The 23,736-nt window shown below is 64.0% G+C and overlaps 1 protein-coding gene across 1 annotated transcript in view; it reads right to left on the minus strand.

Moving 5' to 3' along the window:
* Nucleotides 1-23,370, minus strand: part of PLCH2 (phospholipase C eta 2) — a 33,696-nt gene extending 10,326 nt beyond the window's left edge. The window contains 13 exon segments of the mRNA XM_047725900.1: nt 788-946; nt 2,090-2,197; nt 2,566-2,737; nt 4,255-4,375; nt 4,586-4,789; nt 4,994-5,087; nt 7,343-7,513; nt 10,593-10,722; nt 10,917-11,160; nt 13,117-13,134; nt 13,137-13,185; nt 13,187-13,263; nt 23,207-23,370. Coding sequence (XP_047581856.1) covers nt 788-946; nt 2,090-2,197; nt 2,566-2,737; nt 4,255-4,375; nt 4,586-4,789; nt 4,994-5,087; nt 7,343-7,513; nt 10,593-10,722; nt 10,917-11,160; nt 13,117-13,134; nt 13,137-13,185; nt 13,187-13,263; nt 23,207-23,249 — 1,590 coding nt within the window. The 5' untranslated portion in view covers nt 23,250-23,370.
* Nucleotides 23,371-23,736: the final 366 nt, after the last annotated feature.

Below are 23,736 nucleotides of genomic sequence, written 5' to 3' on the forward strand. Positions count from 1 at the left end.
AGGGCCCAGCCTGGCCGGCCCCCTCTGATCAAGAAGGTCCAGTCCCGGCCCCTCTAGATGTCAGGGAAGGCGGTGCTGGGTCCCTCCTAGAGAATCAGGCCTGTCCTTGGCCAGCGCGGCCCCCACTAGAGCTGCACCCAGCTCTGCAGACCGGGGTCCCGACCGGGGTCCCCTCCTTGCTCCTCTGATGGCACCCGAGCCACCTGCCCTCTCCCACACGGGGACCTCCCAAGGGATGGGGGACCGCAGCCTCGGGCCTCCCAGCAAAGGGGACAGAGAGGTGTGTTGGGGGCACGTGCATAACCCCACTACCCAGATGTCCCCCTTGCCTAGACCCCCTCAGAGAGCTCTGTGCCCCACACCTCCCCATTGTCCCCCTACCCATGTCCCAGCAGGGACTGGCCTGGCCACTCAGCCTAAGCAGCTTCTCCGGCTCTTCCTCTTCCTACTCCTCCTCCAGGAAGCCCTCCCTGAGTTCCAACCCCCCCCCCCACACACACACAGAAAATCACACATAGGTAAGTTTCCCAGGTCCAAATGGCCATCCTGTGTCCCCAACTCCCCAGGTACATGCCCAGACATTGCTTGGTCGAGGGAAAGCAGGGACTTCACGTCGTATTGCCACACCAGACACACTGCCCACCGGCTCACCCACAAGGGCCCAAGGTGCTCTGAGTCCTCCCCACCCAGGAACCCGGGACGGGTTTTGGGGGAGGAGGTGTACGCACAGGTGTACACAGGTGTGTCCTCAGCCGCAGGCTGACCTTGTGGGGTGCACGGCCCTCACCTTTTTGCCCTCTGCCTTGTGCCCAAGCTTTCCAGATGGGGGCAGCGTGGACACGGTGAAGTCATTTGGGTCCTCACAGTCCCGAATCTTCGACTCCTTCATTAACGAGTCTAGTTTCTTCTTGGCAATGTTTTCCACACGCTTCCGATTGGTGGCGACCTGCCAGTGCCAGACGGCCACCCCTGTGCCATCATCCCAGCCCTGCGGCAGCAGCAGTGACAGCCCCCAGGTCCCTGCTAGAGGGGCCTGCTGGAGCTGGGGAGCCCGAGCCCCATCTCGGCTTCTCCCCCTGGCCCCAGCCGCACACTCGCTCCTACACAACATTGCTTATCCGCACGCCACCCCGCCGCAGGGCTACACGGCAGGCATGTCATTCGCCCGGGGCCCCGGACAGTGACCAGCAGGCCCGAAACGAAGACCTCTCTGATTTGAACACCTGCACGTTCAACGCTACCCAAGCAAGCTCAGCAAACAGCTTTCCAGGCGTCAGGCCGGTGGGCCTTGCGGGAGGTCACTGTAGCCGGTGGCCACTCTGGGCTCCAGCAGCCCTAAGCAGCTGGGGATGTGGGATGCCACCACTGGCTCCCAGACACCTCAAGGAGTGGGCAGGGGGCAGGGACGGATGGCCGGCTGGCAGCCTCCAGGTGTCCTCCCTGCCTAGAATAGCCCCCGCCCCCTTACAGCCCTGACACAAGGAACCCCTCCAGGGCAGGGTCTGGGCCGTGGGTATCCGGGCGCCCCAGGGAGTCACTCAAGGTAGACGTCAGACAACCTGGATTCACAGTCACCTGGGGCCAGAGAAATATGCATCCACCTCCAAAGCAGAAAGAATTCTGCTGCTTCAGGGCTTTCTAGAACAATTAGCCTACGTGGCTGGGAACGCTCCTACTCAATTATTTTCCCATCTGATGGCCCCTCAGGGAGAAGTAATGACTTCCTGCCTCACAGCAGTGGCTTAGAACAGTGCCCAGAGGAGAGAAGAAGCTAATTACAGAGTCGCCCCAGCCCCGCTCTGCCGAGCCCTTTTTCACTCCTCAGCCACCCTGTGTGACTCCCCCAGCCCCAGCGCCTCTGGGCGGAGAGCGGGAAGCCCGCTAGCCAGGAGCTCCGGCCGAGTCTCAGGTGGGGAAGGGCACCCCCTCCAGCCGAGCACATGCCCAGCTGTCTAGCCACTGTGCAAAGCACCATCGCACCCTCCCAGCACCCCCTCAGCCACCTGCCTCCTCCCAGCAAGGCTAGGAGCCTGCTGTTCGGGGCTGCAGCTCCCCTCCTTCCCCAAAAGGGCCTCCCAGCCCTACTCACGTCCCCGTTGAGGAGTTTGCAGTCCTCGTCGATCTCATCCGCACTGTCTTCATCAGACACCTCGCCCTCCTCAGCGTCCTCACTGATGCCAGCAGGAAGCTTCTTGCCCTGGGGGGAGGCGGGGACCACGGGAGGTGTCCTGCCTCAAGGGCTGGGAGGCCACCCGAGAAGCAGCAAAGGGAAGGAGCCCTTCGCAAGCTTGCTCGTGGACTTCAGGTCACAGGGTAGAGGCCGGCCCAGCACTCCCTTGCTGTGGCGGCACGGGAGGGAAGCGCTGGGCTGTGCACATGGACTGCCTAGATTGTGGGCCCACCACGGGGGAGACTGAGGCCAGGTCGGGGGTAGGGCCTACCCTGACTCCTCAGCATGGAGCCCCGTACCGTCTAGAGCAGGGCAACTGTCTCTCACGTGGCCCCAGAGCAGCGGTCAGAGGCCCAGCAGGACGCCGGCCCGGGGAGGGGCAGGCAGGGGCTCACCTTCACCAGAATCTTGCCCTTGAGCATCTGCGGGGAAGGAAGCGTGGTGGCGTCCTCTCCACTTATTGATGACAAGTCCAGCTTATCTCCGAGGATATCAGTCAGATACTGGGCCATCTTCTTCTGTTGGATGACACTGCAGTGATTTTCAATGGACAGGATCACTGGGTACCTGTGGGCCCCAACGTGGAAAGAACAGAGTGAAGCCAGGGGAGGGCCAGGCCCCACCTGCCTAAGACCTCAAGTCACCTGCACCAGTGAATGAAAAGATCTTCCCAGCAGCCAGGATAGATGGACCTGCCAGCCACTCTGGGAAGGGGCCCCTCAATGGCTTTGAAAAGCAACTGAGTGGGTGGGAAAGTTGCTGGGACAGATAAAGAAGGCCTACAGTTCATATCCCAGTAAGAAAAAACAAAGGCAATTAGAAACTCCAGGAAAACCAGGGAAGACATTCAAGCAAGTCAGCAAGTCATGGTTTAAAAATGATGGACTCAACGGAGGTGCGACATGGAGTCGCGAACCGACTGAGAAAGACAATCTGGTTGGCCTGGATACAGGACTGTCCTGCGGATAGCTCCAGTGTCCCAACACTGGCCCCATAAGATAGGAGACATCAGCTGGTCCCATGCCATGGGGCAGAACATTGGTGTTACCGTGCCATGCAGAACAGGGAGTGCAACTAGGAATTTTCATTATATGCTCTTCAGCTGTTTCGTTTTTTAACCAAGTGCACATTTTACTTGGATTTTTGCCAATAGGTAACGTGATCTTTTTAGAAAACGTCGGTGGCCCCAACCCAGAGGGCACGAATCAGAGCAAGAGACAAGCCCCGCGATGTGGAGGGCACAGGACTCGGGGCAAAAGTATTTACCTCCCCGTTTCTCAGGCTAGAGACTGAAGCCTGACTCCAAGGCGCTAGGGAAGAACCCTCTGCCGGCAAAGATCATGCTGGTGCCCAGAGCTCGCACTCCCGGCGCTGAGACCCCGGGTTCTCCGCGGCCCCAGACGCCTGTCTGTCCCAGCTCCCCTGCCCTGACGTGCCTCCCTCACCTGCAATTCTGGGCCCAGGCTGTCACTCCGCACCCCCACTCCCTTCTGGCAGCCCCACACGGGGCTTGGGCAAGCTCTTTCGGGAGGCGCCCGTCTATTTCTGTTTCCTAAGTCAATCTTGCTCCTCCGTCCCTCCCTCATAAATTAGTTCTCTCCTTGCCTGAAGCCTTGTTTAGCCAAGACTTGAAGGTGACTGCGAGTATGGGGAGGCGGTCTTCTATCTCCAGAAACAACATTGGATTTTGCTCCACAGTGCCTGTAGCTGCAGCCGAGTGACAGCGAATTGAGTTTGGGCATAGAACAGCTTCTGGGGGTTAATTAGTGCCCGAGCTACCAGTGCTGGAGGAGGCTGACCCAGGGCCCGCAAGTGTGTGTGACAGGGGCTGCGGGCACAGGTAACCCACCAGCCAAAGCTCATCTGCCGTCACCAGCTGCCCCCACCACCCTCCCTCTCCCCAGACCTGCGGCTCCACTGCCTTCCCTGACCCTCAGCCTCAACGAGAGACCCCAGAATCAGTCCTGTGACCTCTGCAAACATGCCTCCTGAGAGAGGATGTGGGGGAGGGACAGGAAGAACCCTATGAGCCCCTTCCCCCCACCCTCCTGCTCAGGGTCCCTTCCCCAGTCCCAGCCACTCACTCATTCTTGACAAAAGCGTATTTGTTGATGGTTTCGATGACATCTTTGAAGAGGATCTTGGAGGTCAGAGTGTAGCCGTGGTGCACGATGGGCTCCCCGTCAGGCCCGTCCCAGCAGTCCACTGTGGGCAGGCAGACCTCGGTCAGGCAGACCCACAGCGCGGGGACCGACCGAAAGCGTCCTCCCGCTCGGTAGCAAACACTAGCAGGAGCCTGTCCCAGCCCCTGCGGCGAGGAGGGCAGTCACCCTGCTCAGAGCCGCCACGGGTGTGTCCCCAAGAGCAGACGCCGGTCCGCAGCCCAGGCCTGGGGCCAGAGCCCCCCACACGCACCCTCCACGCAGCGGCAGCCGGCCTGCAGGACCCAGGCGTACATGTCCACCCGAGACTGGGACATGAGCTGGTCGCCCACGAGGTAGGTGTTGTGGGACGCGGTGATGAAATAGTGGCTCAACGGCCGTGTCATGTCCTGGTGCACGCCGTGGTGCTCGGGGTTGAAGATGTCACCGGCAGGACTCCGAGTATAGTTGGTGAAGCCTGCGTGGGGGGCACGGGGGGCACGGGGGACGCTTAGCCCCGCGTGCTGATCCTGCCCCAAGGCTCATCTCAGCACCACCCACCCCCACACCACATAGGACAGGAAGCTGCCCACTCGGGCCACCTGTCCCGCCCTCGCATTGCTGGCCTGCACCCCCCATGGGCCTGCCAGGATAGCTAGACCGCAGACACGCCCCCACTCACCGTCGATGCCCAGCACCCCCTTCCTCTTGTTTTCCGGGCAGGGCTCGAATTGCTGGACGATGTCCCGGCAGCTCTCAAGGGTCACACCCGCCATCTAGGCCAGAGCAGGGGCTTAAGCCCAGCCTAGCCCATCACTGGCCTGGGCTAGCCTCAGGCAGCAACCCCCCACCACCACCACCACTGCCTCCCCCTGCCTCTGATCGTCACATCAAGACTAACCACGGTGGGTGGAGGCTCAGGCCCCTGTGGTGTGCTTCCTGGACCAGGGGGCACGCTGGCTACCCCCAGTGTCACAAGACTTGGGACTCGGTGGCCAGGGGACTACTGGTGGGTCACATGGCTTCGGAAGAGTTGTCTCCAACTTCAGATCCTTGAAGCCAGGGAAGGGTCTTTGGTTCCATCGGCTGGGCCACCCCTCATCCCCACCGGGCTAGGCATCTCAAGAGCTATGGACCAGGGCTGTCCCGGCAGAAGTCCCCATATGGGAGGAGGTACAGGGGAACCAGGACCCAGGCCGACCTTGGAGGGACCCAGGGACACAGGGAGCCTCCTCTCCCTGCCTCCCCCTGCTGCCTCCCCACATCTCTCACAGGAAAGCTGCACCACAAAGATGAGCCCAAGACAGCCCTGCACATCAGTGACCCCATGGACCCCATGGCCAAGTGACCTCCCAGGGCCCTGTGGTGCGGCAGGCCAGGAGCCCCCAGTTCCCAGATCCAGGCCCACCATTCCCGAGGAACACGGGTGGGGGTGCGTCACTGGTGACAGAAGGGAAAGGGGGGCAACGGGGGTCAGAGCCCAGAGTCCAGAGGCCTGGGTGAGGGCTCAAACGGCCTTCCTGGTGGACAGTTTTTGTCCCAGATATATGTTTTAGAAAGCTTAGGGTGAAGGACAGGGAATAATGAGTCAGAACTGCCCATCCCAGACAGGACCACCCTACCACCTCCACCCCCCCCACCCATGCACACCAGCCACCATGACAGAGAACCCACAGCCTCGTCCCAGGGCTGCCCACGGTGGCTGGGCTGAGGTTAGGGTTAGGGTCAGGGTTAGGGTTAGGGGTTAGGGGATAGGGATAGGGTTGGGGTTAGGGCTAGGGTTAGGGAGAGGGTATGGATAGGGTTAGGGTTAGAGTTAGGGTTAGGAGTTGCCCTGGACATCAGGATCCCGCGAGGCTGGTGCAAGTCTCTCCCGTCCAACCCCAGAGCTTCCCTAGCAGTGCAGCCACAAGAACAGAACCCCATTAATCTGTATATGTTAGGGGAGGTATTCTGGGAGAACCATCCCAGCTGTAGCCCTTTCTCATGTGGGCTTGAGGCAGCCTTGTAGTGCAAGGTAAGGCCGGATGCCTGCCCAGGACTTAAGGGCTGTTGGTGCCTGTGCAAACACCATGTTGACCCAGCCTGGGTCTCTCAGCTGTCCCTGCTGATCCAGCCACCGAGTTTTGGATCTAGCCCAGTGGCTGATACCTATTATCCCTAACCTGGAGTCTGACTCCATCCCACTCTCTGCCCAAAATGAGGTCCTTGAGGGTTTCAGGAAGTTCAAGTCTGGAAGTTGATCCTCAAGGTGGCCTCCCACCGGCCCTGAGGTGGGATCCACAAGCTGTTTGAGCCCTGCCAAAGGAGCGCTCTTTCCCCCAGAAAGAGGGAGCCAGGGGACACTGGCCTTCCCCTCTCCCACTGCAGAGTTCCAGCGTCCTGCCCACCACAGAAAGCAACAGCCAGCTCCTGCCTTGTCCGAGATCAAGGCCCCACCCCTGAGCCTCTGGTCACTGCCTCCCCCATCTGCAGGGCTGTGCTCAGGGAGTCCTCAGCCTCTTAGGATGGGCAGGGGGCATAGAGTCAGCAGAAAGGGGTGCGCATGCCCCTCAGATACCCAGGGCATCCAGGCATCTGCTGGACAAATGGGCGAATGGCGGTAGCGGTGGGCCTGGATCTCAGGGGTACAAGCTAACCAGACCTGTGGCGGGAACAGGAGGGATGGCTGGAGCATGGGACCCCATTCCACGAGGAGTTCCACGCTAAAGGTGCTGTGGCGAGGCACCGGCTCCCTTCAGGAAGCTCGGGGTGTCTGTGGTCAGGGCTGAGCTGCTCAGAGGCCCACAGGGCAGAAACCATGGAAATCCCCAGGGTCCCTCAGGGTCTCCATGGGACACCCCCTCGAAGAGGCTGGCCTGGCCCATGATGGGAACCGAAGCAGGTCAACGGAGTGGAACCCTGATTGCCAGGCTGGCGCCCATCCTTTCACTCCGAAGGGTCCTCAGCCACACTCAGCCGGTTCAAGGGTCCTGGGAGCCCAAGGGAGGCCACGTAGGCTCGGGCCCTGCACCTGCCGCCGGGCCCTCACCTTCTGCTCTACCTCCAGGAAGCGCTGGAGGTCAGTGACGTCCAGGTGGTCCTTGTGGTCGCTGTAGGTCAGCATGAGCAGGTAGAGGTCGCGGCGGGTGGACATCATCTTATAGAAGGCACAGAACTCCTCAAAGCCCAGCGTCCCCTGGTGATCATCTGTGTCTGCTTCCTGCAAGCCAGAAATCTGTGTCCCCCAGTGTCCCTCCCTGATAGCTGCCTGGGATCCTCGCAGCAGAGAACTCACTGGGCCCCCCCGCCCTGACTCTCCCACCAAGAAGCCACTGAGTGACCCTTTAACACAGATCTGACCCTTCCCTCCCCTAGTCCCAGACTTTCAAGGTCAACTTACACCTAAACCTGGCACAGTCACCCCACTTGAGAACCAACACCCCACACTGGAATCAAAACTCCACTCTGGGGGTCAGTGCCCCATCTGGGAGTCAGCACCCCACGTTAGAGCCGACACATCCCTGTGGCAGCTAACAGGCCACTCTGGAGTTAATGCCCACCCTGGGTTCTGAGCCTGTGATGGTACCAGGTTGCCCAGTGGCTAGAAGAGCTCAAGGCCGCAGGGTGTACCGAGTGCCCTGCCTTCAGCAGGGAGAGAGCACCTTGCTGCTGTCTCCCTCTTGCCGACATGGCAGCTCTCACAACACCAGCAGGAACCCGCTGGACGCCAGCGAGACCACAGACTCCTTCATGAACCCACCACTCAGGGAGCAACCCCTGAAGCATCAGAGCCTGGGAACACCAAACACCAGAGCCAGGACAGACCCAGAGGACAAGGGACTGGGCAATGGCAGGCTGGACTGCCCAGAGGAGCCTGAGGTGCCCCGGGGCCATGGCGACCCCTGGGAATGGATCAGAACCCCACAGAAGGTGCCTCTCCCGCCCCGAGTGCTCTGGGGTGTGAGCAGGAACCCCCGGAGGCTGAGGGCACAGCGGGAACGGACATGGGGTCAGCACCACGGATAGCAGTGCTCCCGGCCCTGCCTCCTGTCTGGACAGTCTTTCCTCGTGGACTGACACAACCTGGGGTGACGGGGGTGGGGCGTGGGCGCCAGGTCCCTGAGGCCCTCTCTGAACCGGGAGCGTCACCAGGGAACCAGGGACCACAGACACCCTCACGTCCCCATGCCCAGGGAGAGTACTCCTCTTGGGGGCAGATCTCTAACGCCTGCTCCTAGATGGGCGCTGTGATGGGCACACAGCAGGGCCAGGACCCCAGCACCCATGCCATGGCTGGGACAGGACCAAAGACCATGTGTGTCTGGAGCTGTGTTGGAGCAGCCCTGGGTCTGAGAGCCGGCAGGACGGCCAGGTGGGCAGCCGTCCCGGGGTGTGGGTGGAGCTGCGCAGGGACGCCCATTGCACTGAGTGTCTAGTCCACGGGGTGATTTGCCCTCCCACCCAGTTCTGTGCTGGGCTGTACCGCCAGGAGTCCAGGCTGGGGAGGCTGCCTGCCCTCCGTCCCGCTGCGAGCCCTCAGGGCAAGTGAAAACACATTCCGAGGATGAGACTCAAAAGCACAGCCCCTCAGGCCCAGTCCTTCGGCCGCTCCTTCTGCCCACAGTCACCGGCCAGCCAAGGCCCACTCCGGCTGGAGCCACTCTGCTGGGCACCCTAGGGCCATGCGGGGCCTAGCCACACTGCTGTTACCTCAGACTTCACGAAACTATGTTCAAGGCACCCTTTGCCCTATGCAGATCTCCCCTTTGGTCAGGCACTTCTAGGTATTGGAAATAATCTTGAAATTTCTTGGCAACCAAATTGACTCTACTGATCAGAGCTGTTTGGCCTGGTGGGAAGTCAGTGCTCCTATCCTGGGCTCCAGAGCACTAGGAGGGAGGCCGTGAAGATGACCCGGGAGGCCCGGGGACTTGGGGACTACTGTGGACACGGTGAAGGGGCACAGGCTCTGGGGTCCACAGCTCTAGGCCAGCGTCCACCCCACACACTTGCTGCGCCCTTCCCTCCGGAGCTAGCCCAGAGCCGCCACCACACACACACACACACACACACACCCGTAGGCTCCAGGCTGCAGGGTCTCCCACTGTACTGGGCTTCCTTGAGGGGATCTGGTCAGAGCCCAGACTCAGCCAAGCCAGAAGCGGGTCAGAGGGTTCTGCGGGGAGTCCCCGTGTCTGAAGCCTGCCTGAGAGGCCCCATGTCCCTACAGGACTGGGTGGGCATGGGCTCCCCAGGGCTCCCAGCCTGGGCACATCTTCAAGCCAGGACTTTGTGCGTGACCTTCAGGCCCTGGGAGCCTGCGCACATTCGTGCCCCATTCTGGGAAGGGAAGATGCTCTCCTCACACCTCAGAGGACAAGCTGGACCCCAAGGTCTAAGCCAGCCCATTGCCCAGCCCCTGACAGCCTCACTGTTCTGGAACAGCCTCTTGCCCCAGAGCGGTCCCCAGAAGCAACATCGGCAGGGTACAGATGGGGAGCTGATCTGCAGGCCTGAGCCGTCTGCCAGTGCTGTCTGCCAGCTCCTTACTGCCCAGGCAGTCTCTGTCCCCTTGGGGACCCCCAGGAGGGGCCCTGGGAGCCCCCTAGTCCTTGGCCAGCAGCCAAGGGCATCCCACTTGCCCCTTCATTTACGCTCGCCTTGCTCAGCCCAGCACCAGCTCCTGTCTGTCATGAGAGCCCAGGGGAAGCCCCAGGGGCCGTTCCCGGTGGAGCAGTTGGCTCTGTGTGTGTGACAAATACAGAGTCAGAGGGACCGAGAGACAGAGAATCATCTTTCCAGGCTGCATCCTAGGAGCTGGGCTTGCCTGTGCTTCAACCCCACAAAGCAGGGACCCACTGATGCCACCTTTCTCCACACCATACCAGCTGGGGTTCGGAAGGAGAGAAACTAACTACGGACAGTAAAGCCTGTGTCTCTGCCGACAGATGCATTTTCTGAACTCCTAACGCGGGGCCCACTGAACCAGCAGGTGGCCCTGGGTGGGGCCCCAGAGCTGCTGCCCACAGGATGGGCCAGTGCCGGGCACTCTGGGGGAGGACGAAGAAAGGGGGTGCAGCCTGCTTTGGGTGGCTTCCCTTGGGGACCTGACTGGGTCCGAATGCCCCCTAGCGAGGGAGGGCCCCCAGGAGCAGCTGCCACCATGCCCCGGGCTTGAGCCACCTCTGCTCCGCCAACGTGAGCTGTCCCCACCCCCGTCCCCCGCAGGCCCCGCCCGGACTTCCTGCAGCTCCATCGGGACGGCTCCTGGGGACGCACCTGCACCGGCCCCACCTCACCTTGAACATCTGCTTCACCCTCTGCCGTGGCAGGTTCACGTTCAGCTTGTGCAGCAGCTGCAGGACCTCGCTGATGCTCAGGCTCCCGTCCCCGTTCTTGTCGGCCTCGTCAAACGTCTGCTTCAGCCACTTCGGGGCCGAGTCAGGGATCAACACAGTCCAGCAGGGCCAGCCGCGCCCACCCCCCCCCCCCCCCCACCACAGGCCGGGAGGAGTGGAGGACGCCAGCCCCAACGCCCCTCCCCTGCTCCCCTTCCCCAGATGTGTGACATCCCCCCAGGAGGCTAGCTCTTCCCTGACACCTGCCCCCCAGACCAAGGATATTGGTCCCTGGTACGCTGGCGGCGGGCCAGGCTGTCCTCGTCGCTGATGCCGGCCATGAGGTAGCGCAGGCCGGTGACCCAGGTGCGCGCCTCGTCCCCACTGGGCGACACCAGGTCCAGGGACTCTCGGTGGCTGCCATGGTAGATGCTGAAGCAGCAGTTGGGGTCGAAAACCCCATCAGGGTAGCGCTGGAAGACCTCAGACTGCCGCCCCTCACTCACCTCCTGGATGGAGTCAATGGAGACTGCGGGGGGCAGGGGCACCGGTCACAGCCCGCCCAGTGCTCGGGGCCCCCACGTGCTGCAGCCGCTCAGCACAAAGGGGCAGGAGAGGCGAGGCTAGGGACAGCCAGGGAAGGGGCATTTCAAGGGACCCTCGAAAATAGACGGGCTCAGGCTGGAGAGCCCACCCCTCCCCGCTCTGCTCTGACCGTAAGGTCTGCTCCCCACTTCCTTTGGGTATGAAAGAGGTTCACACACTCCCCCCGGAGGGAGGGGGCTGCCTCCCCCGCATTAGTAATCCCAGGCATGTGGCCTCTGCCCCAAGCCCAAGGCTGCAAAGCAAGGGAGCCCAGACAAGCCCCTTCTTCTGTCCAGCTCTGGCCAGCTCGTGTTCCCGCCCGGATGCCAGCCTGATGCAGGGCTGCCCCCCTGGTGAGCACTGGCCCCCGCAGGTGGTGGGACCAGGGGTGCAGCGGGGTCCTGCTCTGTGTGCCCCAGCCCAGGTGCCTCCAAAGATATCCTTACTGGACGCATCCCCCAGAGCTCCAGAGCCTCCACGCAAGACCTGAGGAACGCCAAGCCGACACCCCGCCCGCCGCTGAGCTCAAGAAGGCGTCTCTAGGCTCAGCTCCCGCATGTGGGGCAGGGCCCCTCACGGCGCGTGTGCAGGGCACAGGCAACCAGGGTCCCCTCTGGGAGCCAGGCACGCGGGCCGGGCCCCCAGCTCTGTGCCCTCCATCCAGCTTCACTGCCTCCTGTTACTGCCGGCCATTTCTGCTGCTCTGCCCAGCGGGCACTATGCCCTTCTCGGGGGGGTTTATCCTGCCCAGGGCAAGGATGGTGGGCAGCCCCATCAGTGCGGTGAGGGGTGGGCTCACCCCCTCTGTCTTCTGCTCCCACTCCCTGAGCTCCCAGGTGGGCCGAGCCCACCTACCTGGGGGAGCTGCCTACTTCCCCCTCTCCACATGCGTACATGCGCCTGGCAGGGGTGGGGGTTCTGAGCCCCTGGACTGGGAGGGTGACAGTCAGGGAACAGCTGCCCCCCATTCCTCCTCCTGGAGACCTTCCAAGGCCAGAGACAGCTCTAAACAGTGCAATCGGCCTCCCCTCCAATCCTGGCCAGTCTCTGCTCTGTCACCCCTCCCCTCGTGGGACGTCTGTGACCCCATCTACTGGTCCCCTCTCTCTCCATCCTCTGTGTTTTCTTCCATGCTCAGCTGGACATGAAGTTGCCCTATTGTGAGGTGACTGCCCACCTTGCACTCGAACCCAGTGCAGGGAACAGTGCCGCGTGCAAGGAGGAGCCCCTGGGAAAACAGCATCTCCACCCCTCCGGGCCCAGAGGGCAGTGCCAGCCCTCTCCTCCAGGATGCCCTCCAGGGTCCTCCACAGCCCCGCTCTCTCCAGGCCCCACGGCAGCGACAGTGCCCTTGGCAACTGCTGGGCTGAGGCCTAGTCCTGGCCCCCCTGGTCCCTCCCGGACTATGCGGGCTCTAACGTGTCCCTTCCTGCCTCTCAGCCTGGCTCCTGCCATGCCGTGCTCAGAGATCAACTGTGCCCTCCCATCCCTGCACAAACTCTCCCAGCTCAGGACCCCCTCCTGGCCCCAGGCGCTTGAGCTAACCCCGGGCACAGTATGCCTGGCCCTTGGTGTGCCAGCTGGGGCTCTCTCTCTGTATTTCTGGGAGGTCTTGTCCCTCAGCTCCATGGAAGCTCCTTTGGCCCCTCAGCCCATCCCAGATCCCACCTAGGAAAAGGGAGCTGGTCCCCAGAGTCCTCGAGGGCTCTACCAGGCAGGAACAAGGCCAGGGCCCTGAAGGGCATTGGGCTCCGGCCCCTCCCTACCTGGCATCCAAGGTCCCCTCAATCTCCAAATCCACTGGACCCGTGTGCCAGGCCCAGAGCCCCCGACCTTGCTGCCCTCCCAGCTGCCCAAAGCGGGCCCCAACCGCGCCCCTCCCCCCAGCGCCGCCGCTCACTCTTGGCCTTCTCATTTTGCGCGACGGCCGCCAGCGGACGCAGGAGCGATGCTCGTCCAGGAAGTAGAAACCGGACCAGGCCCTTGGAGCTGCCTCGGAGCTTGAGCATCTGGGTTCCCGCCTGCATGGCGCTCATGCACCTTTCCACTGGGCGTCCGCAGACGTGGCAGACAGACGGACGGACACAGAGACAGATGGACGTGGCAGACAGACGGACGACGCAAGAGACAGACAGGACACTGTGAGTGCTGGGCCCCCCACGAGCTTCGGGGGTGCAGAGACCACCCACACGCCCACCTCCAGGCCCACGGAGCCCACCGGAGAGACTGGGGCTGCCCAGCCTGGCAGCCGCCACCTCCCTTCATGAGCCTGGGCCAGGTGCGGTCCCAGGCGGGGCCCAGGTCCACCACGGCTTTGCTTTCCTTTGCTCTGGCCATTTGCCCGCCCTCTGCCAGCCCCAGTGACACCACAACCTGCCCCAAAGCCGACGACGCCCTCTCCAGGCTGTTACGAAGTGTGGCCTCTTGTGCCGGGCACAGGGATGGTCCCTGGCAGGCAGCTGGCAGGCCGGGGGTTCTCCTGAGAGCCTGTACCCCCTTCCTGTTGCCTTCAAGAAAGCCGCCCTCCTCCAGGAGGCGGGGGTGACTCGGCACAGTCGAACCCTGGAGGCCCAGAGGGGACCCTGTGAGGGCCAAGTCTTGCACTGAGGGTAGGGAGACAGCACCAGACTTCAGCTCCAGAACGCAAACCCATCCCCCAGCGCCCCTCCCCTCTTCCCCCTCCTCTGTCTGCCTGGCCTCCTGTCTCTCCAGTCCCGGGGTCGGGGTCTCCTGGCCAAGCCAGCAGCGCCTGGGGCTGGAGAGAGGCCCAGGGATGGGGTCAGTTGTTGCCCCCAGCCCCAGCCCCTGGCCCCCCTCAAACCTACTAACAGAAAGCCGGGCCTCAGAAGCTGCTATCTGTTTAAGCACCGAGGAGTCGCCCGCACGAGACCCACCCAGCGAGGGACCCTCTGCTGGCGTGTGTGGAGGACACCGCCCGCAAGGAGAGCCCAGTCAGGCAGGACCCCCTGGAGGAAGCCAGTCCCTGAACCTGCACTGCAGGGTGGTGGGACACAGCCCACGGGGAGGCCGGGCTCCATGGGGGACATGGGGAGGTGAGGACACAGGTGGTGCTGGTAGCGGGCAGCGGAGTGGAGAGACGAGGCAGGGCCTGGGGCTGGGCGGCCCAGAGGCCAGAACAGGTTCTAGAAGGCAGCCCCTGGACCAGGCCCCATCCTTTGGCCAGAGGCAGACACCCGGGGGCACAGAGCCCAGATGGGGCCATCCACGGGTCCAGTCCTGTCAAAAACAGATATGCAATCTTCCCGTCACAGCCGGGCAGGCGTCGACCCGCACACAGCTGAGTCCTCACATCGCTAAGGGGTGTCCCGGCCACGCCGACGGTTCATGTCCTGCACATGGGGCTTCTACCCCACTGGGGCTGAAGGTGCACTGCCCCCCAGAGTGCCAGGGACCCCCCCAGCAAAAGCTGCAGAGCCACCTGAGTGCCCAGCCACGGTCCTGCCCCCAGGCCCTCCCTGCCCCTGACCCCTCATCCTCCCCACTGCCTGCTTGGCCTGCAGCCTCTAGGCCCCGGGGTGAGGGGAGGGGCGGTTGGGGTGGGCAGACCGGGCGCTGCAGGAGTCTCCCAGAAGCAGACCGGAGGGGCAGGAGGCTACAGTTCACACCCCTGGGAGCAGCCCCCACCCTCCTGACGCCAGGGGCTGGGGGACTGGGTGGGGCTCGCTGGGCAAGCACCCCACGGCCAAGCAGGGCTGCCCCCTTACCTAGTGGGCCAAGCTGCCACGGTGGGGACACAGTCACACTCGCTCCGACCCAGAGGAGGGCCTCTGCCAGGCAGGCCACCGCTCCCCCAGGCCGGCTGGGGTCAGACGGCCTGGGGACCGACATGCCGGGACAAGAGCCAGGGTGGCTCCTGGAGGCCAGAGAGGGCCCGCGTCCGCCCACCTCAGCAGCAGGTCAGGGAATGGCAGGGGTCACGGAAGCCCCACGGGTCCCCTCCTCTCTTCTGCCTCCTCCTCCTGACAGCGCTTCCTTCAAGGCCCCCCGGGGCTGCTCCCGGACACCTCTGGCATTGGCCCAACTGTCCCCCACGGTCCGACAGGGCCCCTAGGCCAGCCTGCCCACCCCGCAGGGCCACAAAAGGATCCCCGAAGAAGCAGCGCCTGGAGTCTGAGGGCAGGGGAGCGGCTGCACCTCTGCCCACACCGCCCAGCCTCTGCCCAATCCCCTGTGCTAATCCAGCCTGGGTCCAGCCCAGCTGGCCAGAGGATTTAGGCCAAGGGAACTCCCAGCTGGAGACCAGGAGGGCACTAGGCAGCTGGCAGTGTCGAGGAGGGCCCAGGCCACCAGCCCCCACGTCCTGGCCAAGCAGTGACAGCCAAGACAGAGGTGGTCACCCTGGGACCCGAAGAACACGGCTGTAAGGCCTGGGGTGACCGTCCTCGTGGGACCACCCACCGTTGCTCACCATCCTCCCCATGCTGGATGCAAAGGCTGCTGTCCCCACCCCATTCTGGCCTGAGCCCCAGGAGAGGACCCTACTCCCCACCCCACATGTCTTGCACTTGCCAGAGACTCTGAGGGGTTCCCACAGTCCCCAGGGGGAGGGGGTAAAATGGGACAAGAGGAGCAACATCCTGTCCCCCAGCCCCCAGCCCTCTGTGGACTGATCCGGAGCTGGGCATGAAGGGAGGGTGGGAGTCCGAGGGCCCGGATCTAGTGCTCCCGCTCCCGCGCCTGCTCCCTCAGTCAGCTCCAGACCCTGGGTGTACAGCCTCAGGTCCCAAGGACCAGCCCTGAGGCCTGACCCCTCTGGGCTGCGGCAGCCCACTGCCCCGCGTGCGCTCACCACTGAGTCCAGCCCAGAGGCTGGGCTGCTCTGGGCCTCCTCATGACAGACCCGGCCTTGGGGAGAAGGACCCAGCCCAGGGAAGACCCGCCTGCCCATCTGCCGACCGGATAGGAAGCCCAGACTGGGACGGTCCCCCTGCCACCGGCTTGTCACTGCCCTCCATCAGCTGTCCCTCCCGACACGGGCCGCTCCCTCCTGCCTCAGAGCCTACAGCTCTTCAAACCCAGGCTACCCTGCTCTGTCCGGCTCCTCTCTCCTCCCCCATGCCTGGCCCCACTCTGGGGGGTTCCCACCTCCTCGCCCCCCCGCCCCCCGCCCCTGAGCCAGCCACACCTGTCATCCTAGGTCATGCCCCCACGCTCTCAGCCACCAGCTGATCAGTGGTCTTTTGCCATCAGCCGGGGGAGCTCAGGTGCCCTGATCTGCCCGTGTAGGGGTGCGCTTGGGGACACAGGTTGAGTGGGTCCAGCCCCTGGCACCCCAGACAACCCTAAGTCCTCCTCAGCCCCCCCAAGGGCGTGGTCCTCCTCTGCCCAACCAGACGAAGGTCCCGCTAACCCAGCCTGACGCAGGGCTCTGCCCGAGAAGGCCGTCTGGCACCCGGAGGCCCCAGTCGCCCACCCCCGCTCTGAGACTCCGTGAGGTGGCAGACGCAGAGCCGGGGGTCCTCCGGGCCATAGGACACCGTGGGGAGCTCCCGGCTCTGGGGGTGGCCCATGTTACCCCACAGTGCAGCTGAGCACGCTGGATACGTGCAAAGGCAAGGCCCCCAGGTGACTGCAGGCTGGGCTTGAACCCAAAGACAGGCCCTAAGCCCTGAGGCCCCATCCCCTAATCAGGAGCAAGGTCCCTCCTTTCCCCACCCTCCCCACAGCAAGAGCTGAGCACTTGCTCTCACAGGGAAGGGATAGCAGCACCCAGGAGAACCAAGCACAGGGCAGGGGGGCCACACCAACCCCCAAGTCTACACGTGGCCCCTGAGCCAGTCCCCACCTGCTCCCTCAGGGTCCCCTGAGAAAACCCCTGGGAACACACCTGGGCCCACACCCAGGGGGACAAGAGCCCAGCCCACCCCGACAAGGAGGTCACAGCGGGGCCCAGGATGGACTCACTCTTCGCCCAGCACCTGGCCCGGCTCCCACCCCGCCTTCCCCTGCAAGCACTAGCCGCCCCAAGCACCCTGACCCCAGCCTCAGTCCATGCCTGGGTTCAGTCCCAGTAGCCAGCCCCCGCAGGGCAGCAGGTGGGCCTCCGGGCCCTCGAGCCAGCGCACACCTGTCTGACAGGCACAAGCCGGGGCAGAGGGGGCAGCTGGGGGCCAGCAGCCCTGGCCAGGAAGGGGCAGCAGGGCTCCCTCCTGCCCCTTCCTCCTCAGGCCCGCCCCACACACCTCTCCATGGTTCTCAGTCCTGGAAGCTCAGCCGTTCCCTCCGGGACCCTCACGGCTGCCTGATAAGACCACACATGCTGGTCTGCATGCCCCCAAACCCCCAGGGCCCTCTGGGGCAGGACCACCCTGTCCTGTCCTGTTCTGTCCCTGTGTTACCTGGGTCAGGCCCCAATCAGGCCCTCAAAAGTGGGCAGCTGGGCCCCCAGTGCCAAGACCACCAAGCCAGCGCCAGTGGGTGACAGGAGCCAGCACCAGCACGGCCATGCAGTCATCTTGGGCTTGGCCACCACCGGGCAGAGCTGGCACCTGCAGTGGCGGTCCTCGTAGAGGCTGGTGCAGGGGTGTGCCCAGCCCAGATGGAGGAACAGGCAGGGCCACCTCCCCAGGGGCCTCCAGCCCACAGTGACACTCCAGACCACAGAAGCCCATGGGTGAACCGCTGACCCGGACGCACACCCTGGGCAGTCGCTGGGAAGCAGACTCTGAGGGCGGCCCCTGTCTCCGTGCCTCAGTCTCCCTATCTGGCAGCAGATCCCCTCAGCCCTTCCCTCCTCTCTTCCTCCAGTGGCCACAGGACCCTGGCTGCAGCTGCTCTAAGGGAAGAGCGTCCCGGCTGAAGTGGGACACCACTGGCTTGGCTCTAAGCTCAGACGCTGACCCCGTCCCCACACAGGAGGCAGCAAGAGGCAGTGGGTGGTCAGCATCTCCACCTCTTCTCTGGGAAGGCTGGAAAAGCAACGCACTCTCTCAACAAAAGCCACAACGACGCTTGAGGTCTTCCCTGGGCGAGCATGCGCACAGGCGGGCAGTGGAGGTGCTGCGGACCCCCTTCCACGGTGGGGGGTGCAGGCACCAGCCCAGGCCTTGCTCGCCTGCCCCCATCTCGAGCAAACGCACCCAGGGGCCGGAGCGTGGGGCACACGCCTCCCAACTCCCTGAGCACCCCCCCCCCCCCCCCCCCCGGCCAGCCCCTCTGCCTGAGCAGCCACGCCCTCCGTGGGGTCCTCAGCCGCCATCGGGTGCCTTGAGCTACACGTCTGCTCTCTGCGGGGGCATCTCCACGTGCAGGAGGCTCCCAACCTTGCGCAGGGAGGGGAGAGGAAGAGGTCAGTGGGCCCCAGCCACCGCACCCGGCGCCCGCGTGCACCCACAGGGACCGGCCCCAGCGCCGGGCAGCGCCTGACAGGAGAGAGGGACAGGCCTCCTGTCCCACACAGGCCTCCTGACAGGCCCACACACATATGGTGGGGATTATTTAAACGTCTGAGAAGCAGCTCGTGTCCCCTCCCCCTGCGCGTCTGGGCGCCTCCTCCCGACTATTTTTATTTTATCAGGGACCGGGAGTCGGCTCCCTCAAGCCCCCCTCCCCCCCGGCAGGACTCCAGGATGACGGTGCCCAGGGCCCAGGGCCACGGAGCCAGTGCCGGCCCGGGGGACCCTGGGGGATGGTCAGCCAGGTTGCAAGGCCCTGGGTGGGTGCCAGACAAGCCCGGAGGAGGGCTCGGGGCCGGGGGGGCGGCGGAGAAGAAGAGGGGGAGGTCCGTGCCAGACACCACCCACCACCACCATGATGTGCCTTTTTTTCATCCCGCAGCACCCTCCCTGTGGGGCAGGCACTCAGCCTTCCCCTTCCCGCAGGAGCCTGAGAGCTTTGTGGGCGGGGGGCCCAGACCCACAGCATCACCAAGCTCAGAAGCGAGGAGGGCCAGAGGGAGTCCTGGGGGCAGACTGGTCCGAAGTTGCTCTGCCCCTTTGGACTGCTTCTGGCCGACCCCACCCTCTCTGGCCCGGGGATGCAGACCCCGGGGAGCCAGGGCAGCAAGTGTGCGGGCAGTGGGGGGGTGTGTGCGGGGGATGTGCTCCAGCGGCCCCCGTACCCCCTCCACCACACCGACTGACCAGCCCCAGGCCTGGGCCTTCTGCCCTTAGAGGCCCCTGGAAGCTCATGCTTTCGGGCAGGGACAGCAGCCGCATGGCCCCTTCCTAGCTGATGACACGAGCTCCTTTGGGGACCAGGCCTGAGGGAAGGCCAGCAGGAACTTCCTGTGTGATGGACGAGCAGTCCACAGATGGCCCGGGCTCCCGCAGCCGTGGGCACAGTGGACAAGACAGAGTCCAGTGCCCAGCGCCCTCCCACAGAGAAGCCCCTGGCCACACACTGTACCGCCACGCTGTCACCGAGGCTGCCAAGCACCATGGGGACCCGGGGTCTTCAGCACAGTGGGGTCCCAACATCCCACTTTCCTCTGCCTGCCCAGCAGAGCCCAGGACCAGCTCACACCAGCCTCACGGAGGGTCTTTCTCAGAGTCCTGCCCCCTCCCGTCTCGGCAGCCCCCAGCTCAGTTGCAGTGGTGGCCTTAATCACATGGGAGAGTCGTGTGTGGAGGGGACTCTATAAATAGTCAGTCCACAGAGTCCTGCCTTCCCAGGTGCCCTGGCTTGTGTGTCCCCCAGCTCCAGCCCTCAGCGCCTGTGCACTGACCTGGCCAGGGGCTGGGAGGGGGCGTCTGGCTATACACACCCCCCTTGGCCAGGGCTCCCCGGAGGCAGGCACCCAGCTTTGTGGGCTTTGTGTGAGGGATCGGCCCCACGGAGCCCCCCGCGGTGGCCAGGGAAGGAGAGACACACTCGCAGCGGCTCTGGGGGTGGGGGCATGTTCCTGAAAAGTCACCAGATGGAACTGGGCCCACCTGCTGGGAAGAGAGGAAACTCCTGCAGGTTGAGGGAGGGGGTCCCCCCACCGCATGGCCAGCAGGCCCCATCCCCACCCCACACCCACCTGGGCCTGCGCGGGAGGCAGGCGGCAGCTGGCCGGGCTGGACGGCCGCCGGAGAAGCAGGCACAGAGCCACAGGAGCCGACAGGAAACAGAAGAGGGCTGAGCCTGTGGACTCCTCCCCGGGCCGGGTGGCTCCTCCTGGCCAGGGCGGCTTCCTCGACAGCCCGGGGGCCTCAGGCACCTTGAGGACTGTCAGGAAACAGCTGGGCTCTCCCAACGTGACTTCCTACAGTCCCCCCATCTTGTGCAGGACCCCTAGCCCACTCCCCCGCGTGAGCTGGACCCGTGCCCCGCGGAGCCAGGTGGTTACCCTCCCTGAGCGTCACCCTGACTCCCCTTGGCCCTGCTCCCCAACATGCCCACCATGGACCTGGGAGCGAGCTCAGCCAGGGCCACCTGCACCCGCCCTGAGGTCAGATCCACCCATGGCTTGAACCACAGGGAGTTTCCAAAGGTCAGCAGCTCCGATGACTGGGGCCTGCCTGGGCCAGGGTGACTTCCGGTCCATGTGGACCGAGACCACCAGGACTCACGTGGACTCACAGAGGCCTCCTTCTCTCTATAATTGACTGTCAGGCGCACGAAGCCCCATCCTGGGGTCCTGCAGGGCAGTCTGCCCCTGGCTGGTTTGGAGGCCCACTGGAGTCTGCCCAATGGGCAGCTTCCTTCCCTCCAGCTCTCCAAGAGCCAGAAAAAATGCATCCTGCCGGGACGCCTGGGTGGCTCAGTTGGTTAAGCGGCTGCCTTCGGCTCAGGTCATGATCCCAGCGTCCTGGGATCGAGTCCCACATCGGGCTCCTTGCTCTGCAGGGAGCCTGCTTCTCCCTCTGCCTCTGCCTGCCATTCTGTCTGCCTGTGCTCGCTCGCTCTCCCTCTCTCTCTGACAAATAAATAAATAAAATCTTAAAAAAATAAATAAATAAATAAATAAAAATACATCCTGCCCTGAAAAGGGTGTCTGTCTCCCTGCCCGAGGGGCCCGCGCCCACCGGCCTTTCCCACACAGGAAGTCCATCCAGCCGGCAGAAGCCCACGTCTGCTGGAGGCAAAGTCCCAGGAAGGAAAAGATACTTCTGATTACTCATCCCTTCTTGATGCCTCTACCCCCGAGAGCCCTCACGGAGCGTGAAGCTGGCCTCTGCACCCAAGAGGGCCCTCTGCACCCGCCTCACAGACCCCTGCCCCAGGAGAGGGGCACCTCCCCGCAGGGCCCATCCACTGCCTTTCCAGGAGAAGGTGCCAGGAGCGAGGAAACCACGCCCCCGGCTCATTAGCTGGACAGATGGAGGGCCGGACCCAAGACTCCCGCCCATCTGCTCTGTCCTCAGCTGTTCATTTGAGACTGTTTTCTCCGGGGGGGGGCAGCACACTCACCCCAACAGACCACGGCCATGCCACACGTCTCCCCCCTCCCAGACAGGGGGCACAAAGGGTGGGCTCACATCTGCTCCTGCGGCTGCCGCCCTACTCCCCCCCCCCAGGACCAGGGCCCTTCCCTTGCTGGCTGCACCCTGAGTGTGTTCTGCCCCCCGGGCCCTGGGAGCTGCCAGTCCCAACCCTGCTAGCAGGCAGGCATCCTGCACCTCGGGGTTCTGACCAAGGCCAGGTGCTGATTCCACAGAACTCTCTACAGCTCAGGTGGGCAGGAATGTGATGGGCTGGCCTCTCCCCAGGGACCATCCACCTGGAAGCCCTCCCCCACACTGGCATGGGGGTCTGCGGTCATTGGGTGGGTGCACCTATGAGCGACCCAAGCACACAGCCCCATCTCCACCTGCCATCCTGTCCTCCATTCACAGAAGGCATCTCAGGGAGGGAGGGGGGGTGTGGTGGGGACAGGCATTCCCGAAGCCTCCACACAGACTGGACATACTCTGCCCACAGCCACCCTACGAAGACACCTCCATGCTGTCCCTCTCTTGCACAAGAGACTCAGAGAGGGTTGGTGCCTTGCCTGTGGCCACACAGCTCACTGAAGGCCCCTGCAGGAGACGTGCCCTCAGTCCAGCCGGCAGTGATGTCCCTGCTCCCACACATGCTCTCCAGGGCCATGCAGTCCCTCCCCTATGTCCACACCAATCAGAGGGCAGGACACACTGGGTCCAGAACAACCGGGACCTAGCCAGCCAGCCAGAAGGCAAGCTGTACTGCCCTTGGGGTCTCAGCCCTTAATCAGGAAGTCCCTCTGCATCTGCCTGGGGTCACTCCGGGCACAGCTGTGGCTCTGACCCCCTTCCCGCTCGGCTTCTCCCCACTCCTGGCCCAGAGCAAGTGCTGCCCTGGACTGACAGTTGGCCCCGAGAGGCCCTGCCCCATCTGCCCCCACAAGGACAGGGCCTGACCAGGTGCAACCAAGTGCCCTGGATGGCGGCTCTGGGCCGTGTCCCTGTGGGTCCCCGCTGTCCGCCCAAAGTAGTGCCGGGCCCCCAGGTCAGGACAGAGTGTCAGATCTCAGCAAGAAACTCCCACTGGGGTGCCAGGGCTGGAACCCTGAGGGCCCCAGAAGGCGGAAGGCAGAAACGCGGGCCGGCCCCTCCGGGAAAAGCCGCCGCTGACCTGTCCATGGTGCTGACGAGGTTCAGGGCCAACCTGCTGCCCTGGAGGAGTGGGGCGGGAGGGGGCTGGACCGGGCGAGCCCCCAGGGCCCCACAGATCGGACATACCCCAGATCGGACACACACACACACACCCCCCCCCCGAGGCTGGTATCCCATAGGGGCAGACTGAGGTCAGGAGACTGTCAGCTCGGCTGGGGCTCCTCCTCCCCCATCCATGGGGATTGTCTCCACTTTTGGCAGAGAAGCCAGCCCCGTGGGGGATGATGGGGGGGGGCAGGGGGATGTGCAGGTGTTGTGGGAATGGGAGTGTTCCGGAGGCCCCTGGGGGAGGGGGTCAAGCCCTGCCCTAGTGGGCGCAGTGGGTCACCGATGGGCAGTTCTGCACCTGACCCTGGCTGCCTGCAGGGTCGTCTCAGCCTCCTTCCTTGAGTCCCTGCTGCTCCCTCTTACCTTCGTCCCGGCTGAGCCCACCGGGGTCCCCGGGGTCTTCCATGGCCCACAGGTACCACCCCCACCAATACCGGCGTGGCCCAAGGGGGCACGGGTGGTGTACTGGCCCCGAGTGTCCCTGCGCCTGAGCGGGCGCCCATGGCCCATCAGCAAGCGCTGAGCCCGCCGCTGCTGCCAGGACCGCCCCTCCTGTCGGAGCCCCGCCCTCCTTAACCCTTCACAGCCCAGCCCAGCGGTGGGCACCGGAGGAAGTAGGAGCTGGGGTGGGGTGGGGTGTCTCAGAGGGCTCAGCAGCTGGGAGTGGGGTGGGGGGCAGGAGGGGCTCTGGAGACACCCTCAGCTGCGCTGACCTCCTACCACAGAGGGCAGCAGCCCTCTCCCCTCAGGAACAAATTGCTCTCTGGTTGGCAGACCCCCAAGACCACAGGGTCCCTCAGATCACTACAGACAGGCTCCCCTAGACCCCAAGGGCTAGTTCTCTCCAAGGAGGGTCTCCAAGAATGTCCAGGGCTTCAAGGATGGTGAGGGAG

This window comes from Lutra lutra, chromosome 4 (genome assembly GCF_902655055.1).
Source record: "Lutra lutra chromosome 4, mLutLut1.2, whole genome shotgun sequence".
Taxonomy (NCBI): Eukaryota; Metazoa; Chordata; class Mammalia; order Carnivora; family Mustelidae; genus Lutra; species Lutra lutra.